This window comes from Pseudorca crassidens, chromosome 8 (genome assembly GCF_039906515.1).
Source record: "Pseudorca crassidens isolate mPseCra1 chromosome 8, mPseCra1.hap1, whole genome shotgun sequence".
In the NCBI taxonomy this organism is placed as follows: domain Eukaryota; kingdom Metazoa; phylum Chordata; class Mammalia; order Artiodactyla; family Delphinidae; genus Pseudorca; species Pseudorca crassidens.
In genome coordinates this window covers 79,583,199-79,600,556 of record NC_090303.1, presented here as the reverse complement: position 1 = coordinate 79,600,556, position 17,358 = coordinate 79,583,199, and the positions used below count along the sequence as shown (strand labels likewise).

The following is a 17,358-nucleotide window of genomic DNA, read 5'->3' as shown; positions in this document are numbered from 1 at the left end:
GCTGTTTCCCACAACACAGAATTGAAAGATATATAACAAAAGAGAATCCGAATGTTTCAGGGTGATTTTTTCCTAAGAAGTCTAGAATATTTAAAAAAAATTTTTATCATTCATGTCTTCTCACCCATATGTACTTGGGAAATGGTAAAAGCGTTGCAAATTACAGGAGATCATGTGATGTGAATCTAAATATGAGAATCCAGAGGTGCTGAAGTGCTGGGACCAGTAAGGAAGCCCACGCTGTGACCAGATTGAGGGGGTGCCATGCAGCGAGAAGCAGAGAGATGCAGAGTTCGAGTCAGGAGGCCTGACATGGCACTTTATGTACCCAAAGCTCGAAGGGGCATAGTAGTGCACAAATCAGGTGATGAGGGAAAAAGCTGTGGTCCACCTAACTCCGTGGTAAAAGAAGAACAAAAGGAAGATTCTTTCTCTCAAAAGGGGATCATTAGAGACAAGCGTGAGGCTCAAAGACTAAGTATTAATCCAGATAAAAAGGAACACAATCATAGGGAAGGAAAGAAATCTTCAACAAAATTTAAGAAAGATGTGTGGCTTCAAGAAAGAAATAAAGATAGTGTTTGTACTAAGAGGGCAACCACAGAATCCAAAAAAGTATTATCCCAAGGACATCAGCAAAGAGTCCCAAATCCTGGGATTATACCTATCATACCTTTACAAAGACATTTTAAACCAAAGAAGGTAGAGTGTTTGGAGGTTGAAACCAGAGATGTGACAGAACAGGATGGGTTGCTTCAATCTCAGTCTTGTTCAGAAATCAGTAAGGCTCAGGTTCCAAACAAACCATTCCAAAATGTGGAATTCTGTGATTTCAATAGGCATGAACTAAATGGGGAAACATTTGAAGATAGAAATTTGGAAAGCAGAATGGAAACTGATGCCAGGGTTGCAGAGATACTATCCCAATTTCCTGGAGATTTTAGTTCTGTGGTGAAACCTGAGAGTATGATTGCACCAGTAAAACCAAGCTCTGATTCTGGAATTGTACAACAAGGCATGCAGACATCGGGTGGAATGCTGAAGCGCAGCAACGGAGGCATCACCACTGATTCTGTTCCTGGAAGTCCAGTTGGTATCATTGATCAGACTTGCATAGACTTGGATGCTGAGAATGTTGGTGATACAGCCAACAGTACAGATTTCATCTTGGGTCAGAAAGGTATAGATTCCATTCCTGAGACTATGGGTCACATCTCTCATCAGATGACTACAGTCAGCAAATTAGAGAGCATAAATGGCATTTTTGATCCAACAATGATTAGAGAGTGTGAGGAGAATGACAGCACTGCTGATGAGTTATGTGTAAAGTGTGAATCTTCTGATACAGCTGTCCTTGCTCATGAAACATATACAAATAATGGATCTAAGAGTGTAGGTGACATTACCAATAAGACATGTATGATGGACATTACAGATATCATATCTGATCAAATAACTGTAGTTGCTGTTAGAGTAGCTCATGAGGCCTGTAGCAACACAAGTAGTTTCTCAGACTATTTCGAAATAAGTGCAGATACATCCCCTCTTCATGTAGCTAAAAGGGGGAATGACACTGAACATTTCAGCAACCTGACTGCTTGCTCAGATATTTATGCTGAGAGTGTTTCATCTAGTTTCACAGAGTCAACAGGAAAGTTGATAGAGAGCTTGTCAGATTGTGCTTCCTCCTTACCTGTAAAGAAGATTGCTGGTAGTAATTGTAACACTTTTTTGGACTCTGAACTCAGTATGTTAAGTGGGACAAAAGTATTTTCAGACAGTGCTTTGGGCGGTGATCAAGATTGTACTGGTGATATAACAGAGGCATTGCATGAGCTTAAAACTGCTGAAGAGTTCAAAACAAAAGAAGAAGATGGCTCAGAGACTACAGAATTTGGTGTAACCTTTCCTGATATAGAATCAGTGTCTGTGGAAACATCCATGGAATCGAAAGCAACTGATATGTCTCACACAGAAGCAAGTGCTGCTACTGAGGAGAGCTGGGAGTCTATGTTTAATGATGATGGTGACTGCCTGGACCCACGTCTTCTACAAGAGTTATCAGGGAATATGAAGAATAGAGAAAGCATCCAAGAACCTATATTTGATTATTACAACCATGAAGTTCCTGATATTGACCTCAGTGATTGTGAATTCCCACATGTCATTGAAATTTATGACTTCCCCCAAGAATTTCGTACTGAAGATCTTCTACGGATTTTCTGCACTTATCAAAAGAAAGGATTTGATATTAAATGGGTGGATGATACACACGCCCTAGGAGTATTCTCCAGTCCGATTACAGCTCGTGATGCTCTGGGTAGTAAACATACCATGGTGAAGATCCGGCCCTTGTCGCAGGCTACGAGAGCAGCCAAGGCCAAAGCTAGAGCTTATGCTGAGTTTCTCCAGCCAGCAAAGGAGCGTCCTGAGACTTCAGCAGCCCTAGCCAGAAGGTTAGTCATCAGTGCCCTTGGGGTTCGAAGTAAGCAGAGCAAAACCGAACGGGAAGCAGAACTTAAGAAACTGCAAGAAGCCCGCGAGAGAAAACAATTGGAAGCCAAGCAACGGGAAGACATCTGGGAAGGCAGAGACCAGTCTGCAGTTTGAACATCATTTGATGACAGGGATAATTCCAGGAATTCAGAAAATATTTCCAGTCTTCAGAGGATTTTTCCAGAGCTCTGTGTACATGCAGATGTGCATGTTAACGAAAGAAAGAGATAAGCGATCAAGACAAGGGCTGATGAGGTATAGGAGGAAGACAGACTCCTGTTTGTCCTCACTCCTAAATGCAGTTCTTTGGAACTGCCTTAACTGTGTTGGACGTGGAAGGAAGCCATCAGCTAGGAAGAAACTTGGAAGATGTGACTTCCAAGAGTCCTCTGGACAGGGCAAGTCACACTTCCAAGATGTTTTAAGCAAATGCAAAACAGAGGATTCAAACCTGTGATGATGGGAGATTAAGGCACCGCAAAGGCAGGGTGTTCCTTAGTACCTCACAAAGCTGAGAACAGCAGTATTGCAGGGGGCGGGTGAGGTGGGCGGTCAGAGGGGAGGGAGCTGTTAGTACAAGGAGATGGAACGGTATCTGGAGTGCTTGGTATTCACAGAATCTGCACTGCCGGTTCCAGAACCCCAAAGTTGGTGAACTGCAGCAGGTGTAGGTATTTGGACTCCAGAGCTTGTACTAAGCTGAGTGCCTGGGGCTGCTCCAGCCGCATGGCAGCCTGGGGCGTGCCCGCTTCATTCCTTACAGGAAGCCGGTCTTGGGAGCTGTGTGCCAGTTCCAGTTTAAGCAGTACTATCACGTTGAAAGAGAAAGACATTAAAGCCCATTTTATGACATAAAAAAAAAAAAAAAAAATGAGAATCCAATGAGTACAAACTGAATTATAACTTTGCAATACTCTTCCAGTAATTGCATGAGATTAAATGTTTCCCTTGCATTTTGAATTCTTTTAACTGTAAGGTTAATCTGTTATTTCGTGTTCTATAGAATTTTACTTTGCTTTTGCTCATGTTTGTTTTCATCTTCTATGTTTGTAGTTTAGGCAGTTCCTTACTAAATTGTCATCTGCCCGTGAGGTTGGTGAATAACTGCTGATATCATTTAAACTGTGGAGAATATATAAGCACCCCGAATATTCCTTACTTACTGAACTTTCCACTCTTTTAAAATTAAAACATTTCATGTCCCTTAATCTCCTATTAAAATTCAGATGTGATACTTGGAATAAATAATGTTTTAAGTAATTATCATTCACTAACACATCTTGTAATCAACTTAGTAAATATACATAGTTCATTGAATCTTAAGTAGGTAAGTTTTATAAATAATTCAATTACTCTTTTCATGGATTTATTATTTTTAGTGCTATTTATTTAAAAACTATTTTAACTTTTGACCAAATTAGAGCAGTTTAATATACAATTCCTGATAGGTTAATGAATACTTATTTCAGTGATAGACTTTTTTTTTAAAATAAGAGATTGAGATGAGGCAGAGATATTAGCTTAAACTTCAGTGGTACTTACAATATAAGTGTAATATGAACTTAAGAAGTTTATAGGTCCAAGAATCAAACACTAAAACCTAAAATGGAAGTTTAATAAACTCTTTTCAACTGTTACAAATGAAAGAACAACTCTATAGAAAGGGAACAACCCACACACACACATGACCAACAAATGTTAAAAATCTTCCAATAAATATTTAAAACTAAAGTGTACATTAAAATAATAATGTGATATCAGAGGGTTTTACCTCTCAATTTGTCATACTTTAAAAGTTGGTAACAACGATTGTACCGAGAAAAAAACAGGTAATCCCTTACATTGATGGAGGCAACGTTAATTGATACAGCCTTCTTGGCAGTTGGATGAGAGGTACACAAACTTTCTGGCAATTAAAAAATGCATACCAAATATCTTGAAATACATGTTTATCAAGTCAGAAATACCTCTGCTAAAAAGTTGTTCTGAGAAAATAATGTATCTGCAAAAATTAACTGTATAATTAAAGGCTGTAAGTGTCCAATAATCTGGGTGAAGGAAGTAACTGTGTTTCTTAAATTATTGGCTAACCTTTTAAAATGATGTTCTAGAAACATTTTTATTGACATAAAATTATTTAAAATTATTGCTTATGTGAAAACCCATTTTTTGAAAAGAATATAAATATCAGTGCATGTAAATATATTCCCCAAATTACATACCTGTGTGGTGGGAATTTGTGTAATATCTATATTTTTTACGTTGGTTCATCTATATTTATAATTTTGTTCAGTGAATATGTACTTAAAGTTTTTTAAAGTAATCTAATAATTATTATATATAAATGGAATATGCCTTAAGTATATCATCCAAAAAAAGAAAATCTCCTTAAGCGGTGATCCTTTCTAATGAAGGAAAATCAGAAAATGTATTAGAAACTCTTCGAGCCATACACTCAGCACAATGTCCTCATCTCTGACAAATATTTTTCTTCACCTCAGTGGTAGAGCCCATAGCTGTATTTATAATGGCTAATGCTGGTGGTACGAAGTGAGTACATTTGTGCAAACAAAGCCACTCAGGGTCTCTTCCTCTTCTGGAACTGGAATTCATACTGATCCCAGAGCCAAAGGTAGAGAAAATAGGTTTACTGAGAGAGCTAGAAAGAGTAGAGAAGGTGGGAGACCATAGAGTACCTTTAGAAAGACAAAAAGGACTAATCTTTTTTTTTTTTTTTTGGTCCGGTATGCGGGCCTCTCACTGTTGTGGCCTCTCCCGTTGTGGAGCACAGGTTCCGGACACGCAGGTTCAGCGGCCATGGCTCACGGGCCCAGCCGCTCCGCGGCATGTGGGATCTTCCCGGACCGGGGCACGAACCCGTGTCCCCTGCATCGGCAGGCGGACTCTCAATCACTGTGCCACCAGGGAAGCCCAAAAGGACTAATCTTAGTTTCAGGCTGTTTTCTAAAGCTGACCAGGCCTGATTGTACTTCCTGTCCCAGGATTCCAGGAGAAACCTATATGGTCTGTTTTGTTCTTAACCAGTTTAAGTAAGTTTCTGTTATTTGCAAAGAAAAAGCATAGATTAAGAAATGGTCTATCACTTCAGAAAAAATAGAAATCACACCAACTATTTTAACAAGAGAATGTAATAGAGTTGATTTAGATACTGGAGAGCTGAAAAGACAAAAAAGAGAACACTGAAGTATGGTAGAGGAATCTACCACCCCTAGGGCTGGGATAATAAAGGGAAGAGAGTGGGAATACTAGAAGAAATAGTAGTTTGAGGACAGATTGCCTGGCTGGGGCTTGTAACTCAAAATCCTAGAGGATAGGTGTCAGGGAGCTGGGACTCAGATATGTGAGGAAAGGATACCAGCCAACTGGTGCTGGTCTCTGAGAAGGCAAAATGAGACAGGTTTTTTAAATTTTGGGAGGAGAAGTGGAAACTAGAACCAACTGCTACTGTACCTACTGCCCAGGTGAAAAATCATTGCTCATATGATGTTGACAGTCACAGGAAGCAAAACAGGAAAGAACATGTCCCTTTTTCCTTCTCCAGGCCTCCAGTCTTTCTTTAGAATTCTCCATTGTCAAAGTCTAACAGGGAGACAACTGGCAAAACAGAAACGTGATTTGCAGAGTCCCAGCCCTAGTAAGATAAGGCAGAATATAAAAGAGTCGGTTTGAAACAGAAAGAAAATGCCTTAATAACAAGTAAATATGGTAAAAGTAAATTTTATGTTACTTCTAAATTTTATGTTTATGCCAAATACACAGTCTAAAAATACTTTCAAAATGAATGAAAGCACTATAGAGAAATCATAGGAACCACTCAACAGATAAATGAACAAATTCAGGGGAAATTTGCTATTTTGGCAGCTTGTGTCCTACTAAAAAGTCTTTTAATTAGCTTTGTTTAGCCCTAAATATAATTTAGTTTGTGAATTTAGAAGCAATTTTGTATGTTTCAGTTGAACAAAAATGAAAAATTCAGTTGGTAATATTTTTGTTCAAACACATTGTATTTCAACAGTACCAAAATGAATATAAGACCAGAAAGTCAAAAATAAATGGTAACTATGTGAGGTGATGGATATGTTAATTGGCTTGATTGTGGTAATCATTTCACAATGTTTGCATATATCAAAACATCCATTGTATTCCTTAAATATATGCAATTATTTGTTTAAAAAAGAACAGAAAAAATTAAATACTCCTAAATCTATTGAAGAAATTGAATCAATTATTTAATTATTTTTATAAAACAAAGAAAAGCACATTCTTCAAAAGCTTCACCAGAGAAAATTTCCATACATTTAGGTAAGAAATAATGCCAATTTTATTCTAAGAGCTTTTTGTGCTTTTTGGGGGGGGGGGGGTGGCCACACTGCAGTATGCGGGATCTTAGTTCCCCAACCAGGGATCGAACCCGTGCCCCCTGCAGTGGAAGCATGGATTCTTAACCACTGGACTGCCAGGGGAGTCACCAATTTTAGATAAACTTTTTAAAAGAGTAGAAGAAGAGTAAATACTTCCCATTTCACTTTATGCCAACATAGATATTACAAGAAAGAGAAACTACTGACCACTCTCTAGATGCAAAAATCCTTTTAAAAATTGTTAAATATAGGCATATATGAGAAGAATAAGGCATCATAACTAACTGGGGTTTATCCCAGGAGTGCAAAGTTGGGTAAACATTAAAAATTAATCAGTGTAATTTTCTACATTAACAGAATGAAGGAGAAAAGATGATCATTTTAAGAGGTGTCAAAAAGGTATCTGATAAAATTCAATACCTTCTCATGATTTTAAAAAGCTGTTAGCATACTGGGACTAGAAAGGAATGTTCTTAAGCTTATAATGGTTGTCTATGAAAAACCCATAGCTAACATTGTACTTGATGATGAAAGAGTAAATGCTTTCACCCTGAAGCCAGGAATAAGATTCAAATGCCCTCTCTCACCACGTCTATTCAACATTGTACTAGAAGTCCTGGCATGTGTAACAAGACAAGTAAAAGAAATAAAAGGTACAAAGATCGAAAAAGAGGAAGCAAAACTTTATTTGCATGTGACGTGTGTGTATATTTTTTTAATCCACAAAAAATATACAGGAAAACTGTTAGAACTAATGGGTTTGGCAAAATGGCAGGATTAACAAGGTTAATACACAAAAATCAAGTTTTTTCTGTATACTGGCAATAAATCAGTAGAAAGTAAAATATTAAATGAACATCATTTGCAACAGCATCAAATACCTAAAAGTAAATCTAATAGAAAATACGAAAATCCTCTACAATGAAAATTTCAAAACTTTATTAAGAAAAATCAAGTAATTAAATATAGCATTCACCACGTTTATAGGTTGGGAGCCTTAATATTTTTAGGACATCAATTATCCCCAAATCAACCATGGTTTCAATGCAATCCCAACCAAAAATCCAGAAAGGTGTGTGAGCGTTTGTCAGAGTGTAAACTGGCAAGACGCTCCTAAGAGTTATATAAAAATTCAAAGAAACTTGAATATACAAGACAAACTTGAAGAAAAACAAATTTGGAGGACTTAAACTATAATATTTCAACATTTATTATCATGCCACAATAATTAAAACTGTGGCATTAGTGCAAGGACAAATAAATGGAACAAGGGAATCAAATAGCCAAGGCACCACAGCAATTCCGTGGGAAATGAATAGCTTTTCAGGAAGTGGTTCTGCAGTAATTGGATATCTGTATAAATTTTTTAAAGGACCTTGACTCCCTACTTCATACGCTATACAAAAATTGAGATTTGTCAAGGGCAAGTGTGAAAGGTAAATAAATAAAGCAAATAGAAAAACATAGTAGACAGTATCTTTAGTAAATATTTTGGGATAGGCAACTGTTTGTTGTACAGGACACAAAGCAGTAGCAATTAAAAATGGATTTGTTGGACTGCTTTAAAATTAAGAACTTGCGATCATCAGAAGACACCATTACAGGATATGAAAACATTACTGGGAAATGATATTTGCAGTTTATATAACTGTCAGGGGCTTGTATCCAAGATATTTAGGAACTCAAGCAAATCCATAAAAAAAAAAGACAACCCAAGAAAATATTGAGCCATAAACTGAAACAGGCATTACAAAAAGAGGAAATCGAAATGGCTAATAAATGTATTAAAATGTGTTCAATTTTATTGCACTACCAACTCCATGAAAATGTCAACATGAAAAGAACAGACAAAGATGACAAGGATGTGGAACAATTGGAACTGTCATACACTGCAGTAGACATTTACATTGATATTAATCACTTTGAAAAATTAGCAATACCTACTAATGTGGAATTTACACACACGTTATCAAGCTTCTATTCCTAGATGTGTTCCCACAATGTTTTAAATGTTAATATGAAGAACATATACAAGAACATGCATAGCAATGCTGTTTTTTTTTTTTCATTTTTAGTTTTTTATTTAAAAAAGGATCTATGTATAAAGATTCAAAAGCCCCAAAGGGAGCTTGACAGAGTTGTTCAATCCAGAATAGAAATCATCAGGATCCACAAATACTCATGCAGAGAAGCCTGCATAGTTACTCAATTTCTACAGGAGTAAGTCCCGAATCTTAGGATGGCACACTGCGTTTCTTCTTTTATTTTTTCAGTTTTTTTTTGTTTTCTTTTTTAAAATATTTATTTAATTAATTTACTTATTTGGCTGTGCGGGGCCTTAGTTGTGGCACGTGGGATCTTCATTGCTGCATGTGGGATCTTCGTTGCCACGCGGGATCTTTAGTTGTGGCACGTGTGATCTTCAGTTCTGACAACGGGATCTTTAGTTGAGACAGCAGGATCTTAAGTTGTGGCACGTGGGATCTTTAGTTGTGGCCCATGGGATCTTCGTTGCAGCATGCAGGATCTAGTTCCGAGCAATGCTGTTTTAATAGCCCTAAACTGGATAAATATAAATGTCTATTTGCAGTAAAATTGATAAATAAATTGTGGTATATTTTTTTAAAAGGAGCACTACAGAGCAATGACAGTGATCAAACTACAATTTCATGCAACAGCACAAATATACTGTTGAAAGAAAGAAGCCATAACCAAAAGAATATATGCTAAGATCCTATTCATAGAAAGTCAAACAACAGACAAAACTAACCAATTCTATTAAGTCAGGATATTGGTTGCCCTTAGAATGGGAAGAGGGGCTGGATGGGGCATAAAGAGGCCTCCTGAGGTGCTGGTAATGTGCAGGGTAAGTGGGTGTGTTCAATTTGTGAAAACACATTAAGCCACTCTTATGATTTGTGTATTTTTAAAATGTAATAATCCAATCGTATTTACATTAGCAAACCTGAATGGAAGGACTAAGTAGCTAATTAAACAGAAATGAGGAATAAGGTGATAACTGGAAGACAGATCCAAAGAAATGTTGATAAAATCAGAAGAAAAAGATGAGGGATTAAAAGATGCAGAAGGTAGAATGACACGTGCTAATATATAAAAAATAGTATTCCAGAAGGATAGAATGGAGAGAATCAGGGAGAACTAATATTGGAAAAGGTAACGGTTAATCATTTACTAAAACTGATGAAAAACTAGAATGTTCAGTTTGAAGAATCACAAGAAATCCAAATGAGGATAAATAAAAACCAATACACACTAAAGTGTAGTGAAACACAAAATACCAACACACCACACATACACATAAACTCAAAATTTAAGCAGCAAGAGAAAGAAAAATTATCTGAAAAACGAATGACAAATTATCCTGGAAGCCAGAAAACCGTGGAAAATATCTTCAATCTAGACTTGTATACCACATGCCTGTACCCTAGATGAAAGTAAATCTGGCTATGTGAATTTACTTGCTTCTTGGGAGGGCTTAATTTACAATGTTGAAAATTACCGAAAAGTAAGAAGAATGTTCAGAGATGTTGGACAGCTCCATCTGATGAATATCCTCTAGATCCCATCCTTTGATTGCCCACCAACAGCATGCTAAGCTTCCAAATATTAATTCTCTCACCCCAGCAGAAGAATGCTGCTTCAGTAAAGGCAAAGCAAAATAAAATGTGTTCATTTGCTCCCTAAAGGGGTTCAGAATGAGCCTCCCCACAAAGTGCCACATTAGCATGTGGAATATTTTGAGCTAAAGGCACCTGAGACCCCGTGGGCTCAAGCGAAACTTCTGTTCCTCCCTTAACTACCTAGAAGGATTTAAATTGGGGGTCTTTCCCAGAATGAGAATTATTACCAGAGATAAATTTTATCTGAGTGATCCATCTGTCTTTCAGGGCAAACATCAGATTACTATACATCTGCTCTTCTTATTGTCCTGTGAATTGCCTTCCTCCCCTTTGAAACCCTAGGCCCTTTTCCCATTCCTTGACTCAGGATAGCATACATCCCTCATTTAACTCTTCTGTCTTGAAATAAAATAAAATTTGGTTTTTTTCCTGTTAATCTGTCTCATGTCAATTGATTATTAGACCAGCCAAAAGAACCTTTTAAGGGTAAAGGAAAATTCTTTCTCCCCTACACTCCCTAAAAAGGAATGATCCATAAATTTCATCAGTTACTGCATCCAACTCCAATTTCTATATTCCTAGGCCACATGCTCTTCTCCCCTGGATTACTCACAATGCTGGTTTTGTTTTTTAAATTTTCTTAAATTAAGATAAACTAACGTATAACATTATATTAGTTTCAGGTATACAACATAATTTTATATTTGTATATATTGCATAATGAACAACACAATAAGTCTAGCTAGTATCCATCACCATGCATAGTTACAATGCTGATTTGATATTCTATAATTTATCAGCTAAATTCTAAGAATAACCACCAGCCACAAGCCCTATATAAAATACTAAACGAAGTGGGGGAAATAAAACTTGATAATACTTTAAATACCATTTTCATTTCTACAAATGAAAGACCATAGTTGGTATAACTTCCATCCTTCCAAACTATTCCCTTTGTCCTCAGCCACCTCAGCTCATTAACACTTTTTGACTGGCAAGGAGAACCAAACTTCATTCATTAGAGTAGTGAACATGTGATGATCCTGCCTGGATGGATATGCTGTAGTGTTCCATTAATTCTAATGAACATGATAGTACAAGAGGACACTAGGGGATCCCAAGGTTCCATCTTACTCCTTCCAGTCCTTATTGTTTACTTCTGTGCAAAATGCTCTGCAAAATGCCTTCCGCTGCTTTTTTGTATCTTGAGAATAGCTACCATTTGTTTGGCACTGCAGCTGGGAATCTTTGGGAAACTTGAGGCCAAAAATACATATAGACACCCGAAATTATCTTTAGACAGCATAAATAATATACCTTCTCCATCTATGTATTGCTATTTTTATAATGTATAAATGCATTGCTGATTAATAAAATACAGTTTATTTCATTATTTCACACATTTAACTTTTATTGAGGGGATTTGGTCCATCTCATCACATGAACCAAGAGTAAGGGTGGAATGGATGCCCCCCGGGAAAAATTTATTCTGTTACCAGAAGAAAGGTCATTCCTTTTGAGCAGGGAAAAGCAGCAAATAGTCACCACATGTTTTATTTTCAAAAATCTATATAAGCATGGAAAAATGGGAATGAGAATTGAAGTTTTGAAAATTTGCTAATTCTTATCTCTTCCACTTGAAGCTCTGTATGCAAATACAATGAAGAAAATGGCCACCATGATAAAGTGTCAAAAATCTTAGATTTGGTCTCGTAATATCACAACAAAATTATTTAATATCGGGACTTCCCTGGTGGCACAGTGGTTAAGAATCTGCCTGCAATGCAGGGGACACGGGTTCGATCCCTGGTCCGGGAAGATCCCGCATGCTGCGAAGCAACTAAGCCTGTGTGCCACAACTACTGAGCCCACGTGCCACAAATACTGAAGCCCATGCGCCTAGAGCCCATGCTCTGCAACAAGAGAAGCCACCACAATGAGAAGTCTGTGCACTGCAAAGAAGAGTAGCCCCTGCTCACCGCAACTAGAGAAAGCCTGCGCGTAATAACAAAGACCCAACACAGCCAAAAATTTTTAAAAAATAAAATAATTATTTAATATCTATGGACATGAGTTTTCTTGTTCTAAAAATGTGGGGGAAGGGCAGGGAGAGAAATAATTGAATAAGATGAGCTCTAAAGTATCAAAAGCTCTATCACTACCAAAATTCTATGTTTCTTTATCTCTCAAGATTCTTGATTAGAAAAACCTCATTTTTCCTTTTTCTGTTTAAGAAATTGGCATTTTTAGTATGTCATGCTTCCCAATTATTCAGATATGCCATGGGAATAATCTTATTGTCTGGTATTAGGGTTTGAGTGAAAACAGAGCTGCACTATCTAATGACAAATATATAATGAAAATTTTTTATGGAAGTCTGGTTACATATTTTGTTGGGATTGTTTCTCTGATCTGACTAACACATGATTTGGATGCTTTTGCAGGAAAAGGATGGTGTGTTAGGAATAGATTAGAGCTCATCATTAAAACGTGTTGCACTAACACGAGGTACAGAAATCACGCATTTGAGTCCAGGAGAATAGTGCCAAACGAATCATAATTGTCATTCTTTCAGTGAACCCTAAACAGGATGCTATAGAACCCTGGATAGAAAGATAATAATCACTATCCTTTATTGAACATCTGCTATGTGACAGCTGTTTTGTATGTTTTCTGTAACATTCTATTATAAACCATATTGAAGTGTTGTATGTAGTGACCACCAGGTAAAATATATGTATGACGAAATGATGAGATTAGGGCTCAAAGAGATTAATAACATACGTAAACTCACAGATCTGATAATTGGTAGACATGGATCCATTCTCAGGTCCCTTGGATTTTATGAGACCTTTGTCTTTTCCACTTTGAGACCATGACCTTTTGTAATCTCCAAAAAGGGAACGCTATGTTCCCTGTGAAACATCTCTGCCACATTTGTGTAAGGTCGGATCTTAACAAACGGCACCGCGAAACAGAGGAAAGCTTCAAGTGAGCTTTATTAGGGAGCGCTCCCAGGCGAGGTTCACTGGTCCGAGAGAAAGGAGCCAGAGAAGTCGCACCCGGGCGAGGATTGGGCAAGATTTTATAGGGGAAGAAGGGAAAGGGGTGTGGTGAATCTGGGAGGGCGCAGGGTATTCCTTATTTGGTGGTCTTTTCGGGTATCCTGGGGGACCGTTAGTCCCGCCCCTCGAAAGGCGGGAAGGCTGGGCCGGGTTCAGAGTCCCCAGGTCAGTTCCTGGAACTGGGTGGTCCGGAAAGTCTCCAGGTCAGTTTCTGGAACTGGGTGGTCCGGAGAGTTTCGGTCTGATGCAGCCTGTGAATCTGATTGTGTTCCCCTGCCTCGGGCCAGTTGGCCTTACAATTTGAATCTCAGCAAATATACACTGAATGAGGGAAAGTTTATAAAAAATGCAGAAATAATATTGAGGGGTTTGGCTTTTTAAGAATTGTTATTTATTATCTGGTGGAGCATATGAAATCTTGACATAAAAAAAGAGCGAACTGGCTCTCATTTCTAAATCCATAAGTGCAGTTGATAGTGGTCTTATAGAAGCTGCCTTACTAGAATATCTAGCAGAAATATGACATTTGGTTACCAATTTAGGAGCTGTTTAAGGATAGCAGTTTAATTTCTCTTTGTTTCCCATGGTATCCAAAATAAATGATCTTATTTGGAGGAAGATGCCTCAGAAGCAAGAAGCACGACTAACTCAGCAGCTGAAAGTTTCTTACTCTTAAGAATGGTGATTGTTCCTTATTAAATCATTGGACATGGATCAGCAGAGCTGCCTCCGAAGATAATTTTGGACAAATCAAGCCCTAAGGGAACTAAGGCAAAGGTTTCATGTTCATTTGAGTATGCCTCACAGTGCCAAAGGCAATAACAGAACCCACAGCAATGAACATGTTAAAGTAGCTGGATGTACAAATTGGAAAAGAAAAGACGAATAAGTCACTAGTCCTAGTTCAACCTCAAGATTTTTTTCTATTCTAGATTTTCACAACAAAGTGATTATACAAGCAGAGGTAAATCTCAAGAGGTTGAATAAATGATCCACAAGCCAATTGGAATGTTTCCATTTTAGATATGGTCATTGTTTTGATAATGTCACTGATTGCTTAATTCTGCCGGTTTCTTTAACAGCAAAGGGAAATGGAAACCATTCCTGTAACTGTTAGTCCCCAGCTTAATACAGAAACCAGTTGAACTGGAATGAAAGCAATGCCAGCCTTTCAGTTAACGAGGTTTCTCAATCAATCAGCAATAGTTGCTGAGCGCCTGCTCCAGGAATACTACTCCAGGTAAACTCTGGTTGTTACATTTTCTATGTAGAGCTACAAAGAGTGCCTCTCAAAAACTTGGAAGAAGGGGAAATGAGTTTGCTTTAAGAGCCAAACTTTGAAATCAATGTATTAAGCAGCAATAAGCAAATTTGTCTCAAAGAGGCAAATGGCTCCCCTGGCTACTTGTAACCTGATTGAATGACATAGCAAGGTATTTAAAGGAAGAATGTATTAATGAATGGAGAAATGAGTTTGCTGGCAGGGAAGTGGAAGAAGCAAAGTTAGGAAGTGAAAATCCAAGCATCTAGAGGAAAAGGAATCTGGCCAAAACAAGTCTGATGCAAATTAAACATTGGAATATTGTACCTCTAAGGACAAATACAAATTAAAAATAAGAGGCCTAATTCTTCCTGTTGTAGATAAGAGAACTTCTTTCTTCCTTCCTTTTTCTTAGGGTATTTACAAAGTCTGTAAGTTCTTTCTCTCCTCTTCAAAATGTATGTCTTTTCATTTTTCTAATTTTTAAAAAAACTTAGATATAATTGACATATAACATTATATTAGTTTCAGGTGTATAGCATAATTGTTTGATATTTGTATATACAGTCTAGTGTCCATATCCACGGGTTCCACATTTCTGAGTAACGAAAATATTTGAAAAAACATTCCAGAAATTTTCAAAAAGCAAAACTTGAATTTGCCACACTCTGCCAACAATTTATGTATTTTCAGTTATTTATAGAGCATTTATATTGTATTATGTATTATAAGTAACCTATAGGTGATTTAAAGTATACAGGAAGATGTGTGTAGGTTATATGCAAATACTATGCCATTTTATGTAAGGGACTTGAACATTCCTGGATTTTGCAATCCACAGAGTTCCTGGAACCAGTCCCCAGGATACCCAAGGACGACTGTATTGCAAAATTATCACCACAATAAGTCTAGGTAACATCCATCACCATTCATAGTTACAAAATACATGTCTTTTTTCCCCAGTTTTATTGAGATATAATTACATACAGCACCGTATAAGTTTAAGGCATACAGCATAATGGTTTGACTTATACATACATTATGAAATAATTACCACAATAGGTTTAGTGAACATCCCTCATCTCATGTAGATACATTAAAGCAATACAAAAATTTTTATTTCCTTGTGGTGAGAACTCTTAAGATTTATTCTCTTAATAATTTTCATTTACAATGTACAGCAGTGTTAATTATCTTTATCATATTATACATTACTCCCTAGTACTTATTTATCTTTTAACTGGAATTTTGTATCTTTTGACTGCCTTCATCTAATTCCCCTTCCCCCCACATTCCCACCCACCCAGCCCCAGCTCTGGTAGCCACAAATCTGATCTCTTTTTCTATGTTTGTTTGTTTTTGAAGTATAATTGACCTACAACACTATGTTAGTTCCTATTACACAGCATAGTGATTCGATATTTCTATACATTTCAACAGGTATGATCATGATCACTATGGTAAAGTCTAGTTGTCTTCTGTCATCATACCAAGATATTATATAATTATTGGTGGTGTTTCCAACACTGTACACTTTTTCCCTGTGAATCATTTATTTTGTAACTGAAAGTTTGTACCTCTTAATCTCCCTCACCTATTTCTCTCCTCCCTCCACCCCCTCCCCTGTGGTAACCATCTGTTTGTTCTCTGTGTCTATTACTCTGTTTCTGTTTGGTTATGTTTGTCCATTTGTTTTTTAGATTCTACATATAAGTGAAATCATACAGTATTTATCTTTGTCTGTCTGACTTATTTCACCTAGCATAATACCCTTTAGCTCTATCCGTGTTGTCATAAATGGCAAAATTTCATTCTTTCTTATGGCTGAATAATATTCCACTCTGTGTAGACACATACACACACACACACACACACACACGCGCATTCATCTGTATGATAGGCACCATTCATCTATTGATGGACACTTAGGTTGCTTCCATATTTTGGCTACTGTATGTAATGCTCAATGAACATAGGTGTACATATATCTTTTTGAATTAATGTTTTTATTTTCATCAAATAAATACCCAGGAGGGGAATGGCTGGATCATATGGTAGTTCTAGTTTTAGTTTTTTGAGGACTCTCCACACTTTTTTTCATAATGGCTCTACCAATTTACATTCCCACCAACACTGTACACGGGTTCCCTTTTCTCCACATCCTCACCAACACTTTTTATTTGTTGTCTTTTTGATAATAGCCATTCTGACAGGTGTGAGGTGATATCACATTGTGGTTTCGGTTTGCATTTTCCTGATGATTAGAGATGTTGAGCATCTTTTCATGTAGCTGTTGGCCATCTGTATGTCTTCTTTGGAAAAATGTCTATTCAGGTTCTCTGCGCATTTTTTAATTAGGTTGTTTGTTTTCTTTGATGTTGAATTGCATGAGTTCTTTGCATAATTTAGATATAAACACTTGTCAGATACATTGTTTGCAAATATCTTCTCCCATTCAGTAGGAGGCTTTTTCATTTTATTGACAGTTCCCTTTGCTGTGCAAAAAGCTTTTT

General features: G+C 37.1%; 1 protein-coding gene across 1 annotated transcript; it reads left to right on the top strand.

Annotated features, from left to right (window-relative positions):
- Window positions 1-255: 255 nt before the first annotated feature.
- On the top strand, window positions 256-3,367 carry LOC137229249 (coiled-coil domain-containing protein R3HCC1L-like). Its single transcript, XM_067746875.1, has one exon. It carries the CDS (start codon window positions 265-267, stop codon window positions 2,608-2,610), a length of 2,346 nt encoding a protein of 781 aa, XP_067602976.1. The 5' UTR covers window positions 256-264; the 3' UTR covers window positions 2,611-3,367.
- The last annotated feature ends 13,991 nt before the right edge of the window (window positions 3,368-17,358 follow it).

Bases quoted from the DNA above. Each gene is read 5' to 3' on its own strand.
- LOC137229249 (XM_067746875.1), top strand. From the start codon at position 265: ATGCAGCGAGAAGCAGAGAGATGCAGAGTTCGAGTCAGGAGGCCTGAC.